The 3,086-nt window shown below is 28.5% G+C and overlaps 1 protein-coding gene across 1 annotated transcript in view; it reads right to left on the bottom strand.

The window, feature by feature from the left end:
• LOC106462960 (ubiquitin carboxyl-terminal hydrolase 10-like) overlaps positions 1-3,086 on the bottom strand; it is a 60,697-nt gene that overhangs the window by 41,339 nt on the left and 16,272 nt on the right. Inside the window, exon 6 of the mRNA XM_013922933.2 lies at positions 1,182-1,273. Coding sequence (XP_013778387.1) covers positions 1,182-1,273 — 92 coding nt within the window. The remainder of the gene's footprint in view (positions 1-1,181; positions 1,274-3,086) is intronic.

Raw genomic sequence — 3,086 nt, 5'->3', positions numbered from 1 at the left:
GAAAAACATTGTTTTACAAACCTTAAGACTTAATAAAAAAAATTTTTATTTTGCATATGAAAGCATTCTAATGTTTACTAATAATTTGCCTGTGCTGAAAGAGTTAAGGGAAAGCTATTAGGAAAATTATATTCCCGCATGTAAGGTTGGATTTCCCCATGAATTGTTTCTTTATAAATCCATGTAATATGTTCACTTTTACTGGTTATAACTAAAGGAATACAGATGGACCATGCATTCCTGATCAGGAAAGCCAACTAAAAAGATGAAATTCCTCAAGCAAAGTTAAATTTCTCAGGAATGGGGGCATGTAATATTTCGGTCTTTGAATGCCTAACATATTATATATATACTGTATATTATATATGTACCTATGAGAATTTCAAGAATCTGTAAAAGTTTACACTGGCCATCTACATTAACCTAAGACTAGATCAATATGAGATTTCACACAAATAAAATAAATAATTAAATTTTGATATTAGTTTATTCTAAGAAATCCAGCATATAACTGTTTATAGTACTAAAAACCAGTACAATTAAGTTCCTCGGGTGTGCTTGTTTAAAGAAAACGGTTTTCATCACTTTAGAGTAAAAAATTTTAAAGTTGACTCTGTGTAAAGAATCTTGTACAAGTAAAGGGAACACTGATATCTTCACATTGCACCTTTTTATTTCAAGACTTTGCCTAACAAAGGTGTTGTTCAAAATGTGTAGATACCATCTCCACACAAATGAAACTTTAAATTTTTCATTAAAAAAAAAAACATTAAAATTTAATCATATCACCACAGCATAAACATTTTTATCTCCAAATACTTTCTTTCAACAGAACAGTTCCTAACTTAAAGTTAAAGCACTTCACCATGACAAATTTGGGTAATTAACTTTAGCTGTATGTAATACAAGAATGTAAAAACTTTGAACTTATCATTCAATTCCAGTAAAAAAATTCATACAGTTGTTGGAAATTACAATAATGGTCATTTAGGAATAACTTTAACATGACTTAAAGGCAAAAAATAAACTTGTAAAGAGCTTAATTAAAAGTAAAAAACACAAAATCCAACTTTGTTTGGCACAACGAAAAGTAAAATTTTTATTATTAGTTACAACCGACGAGTTTTGGTAACACTAGTCCTGATGATGATAACTATGTTACCAAAACATAAAAAGGATACTGCATTAATGTAGCACCAATTACTCTGGTTGATAAGTCCACGAGGTTGTAAGAATAGAGTGGTATGGTTCAGTTGTGTATTCTCAAAAATTTCTGCAAAGATGGTATAGTATTTCTGAGTTAAACACAAAGTGTAAATGATCATATGCTTATTTATATGTACATATATTTATCTTTAAACTAGTAAAATGTTAATTAACACTCAACCATGTGTAATCACATGTAAAAGAGTAATATAATTTTTTTTATCAATTCACTCATACATTTCTTCAATTTAGTGAGTAAGTCCAAACTAATATTTTTATACAGCTTTCTGAGATCTCCTGAAAGTTAGAAAAGTTTCAAAAGAAAAATATGTCACAAATTTGATAAGTGTTTGAAGTGATTAAATATTACGTGTTACATGAAATTAAATTTACAAATTTCAAAAGCTGAATTCAGTTTCAAATGAACAAAATATATATTTTATAATAATAAATTAGTCCAAGTAAAAAAAATCCAAAAGTATACTAAAACATAAGTCAGTTCAGTGTCTACATTAATGCACTTTCTATTTATACATACATTAGTTTTAATAACAGAGATGGAGAAAATTGCTTTCTAATGGGTCCCATGAACACAAATTAAAATTACCTTCATGTTGCTCTTTTAATCCTATTCACCAATGTATCGTTTTCAAACCACATTAAGATCTGTTGTCTGCATCTCGCTTCAAATCAACACTACAACATTCATACCTTATCCAGTGGCATTGCAAGTAAAAAAATTCAGTACCATCTTACAGAATTCACCACATGACAAAATAGTGTACAAACAAATAAGGAGAACTTCATTGTGGGAAAACCACAAAAAATATCATGGGCAAACCAACACAATAAAGAGATCATTCAAATGTCACTAGTTATTAACTAATAAATACAGTCAAAATTCTGATGTTTTATGTTTTGCATAAAAATAAATGGGTATCACATTTTTTTCTAAGTGGTTTGAGCCCCACAGTATGACATTAGTAAATCACAAGAAGAATTATGCATTCTGTAGACTACAACACGACAGATGAGTTTCAAAAACAAAATATACAAATACTTGTTACTCTTAATTTTGGTTTTATTTACTCTTGAAACAGAAAACTTTTGGGGAACCTACAAAAGTACATCTAGTTTTTATAGTCTTATTTCTTTACAGACATAAACTGGAAAGTTAAACCCCCTTGCCATGCCTTCCAGTCACATCCTCACTTTCACAAATTGCCAATAGTTCTCTCTCTGACATTTTATATCAATAGAAAAGCAAGGTTTTAATCTATCTATTGACATATTATATTACACAATTTTCATTACAGAATATTGTCTATTTCATCATCAGTTTGAAAGTTTCTCTTGTGGTGTTCAGATCAAGAAGCTTAGAGAAATATTTTATGGCGCTTATGTCATAGTTAAAAATTCAGTTAAATTATGATATTTATAGGACACTGTTTGTTTTATGCATGTTACTTTTCTTGTTCTTAGTTGCATTATTTTACTAAATAAAAATTATTTAGTGTACTATTAGGCTTAAATTTCTTGGCAACTGACAAAAAAAACTAGAGGTCAAAGGTAAGTACTATATTTTTTGTTTTTCATGTTCTTTATTCATTATTATAAAAGTAACTAAAGTGTAAAAATTAGAAATTTATTAGGCTACATACGGTAAAATCAAGAAAAGTAATAATAATAAAAATTATCCATGAGGTACGCTTGAGAGCAGCTTGTGCATTACTTCATTTAGTATGGTAACTAGAGGTACTTGTTCATCTAGTGATTTACTTGTGTGCCAGGATATTTTGACAGACATAGTTCAAAGGACATTCTATATATATATATATATATATATATAATAAGACAACAAAATACTGTGTGTCTATCTG

Source organism: Limulus polyphemus, unplaced genomic scaffold, assembly GCF_000517525.1.
Source record: "Limulus polyphemus unplaced genomic scaffold, Limulus_polyphemus-2.1.2 Scaffold49, whole genome shotgun sequence".
In the NCBI taxonomy this organism is placed as follows: domain Eukaryota; kingdom Metazoa; phylum Arthropoda; class Merostomata; order Xiphosura; family Limulidae; genus Limulus; species Limulus polyphemus.
The sequence above is the reverse complement of the archived record's forward strand: the minus strand, read 5'-3'. Positions and strand labels throughout refer to the sequence as shown.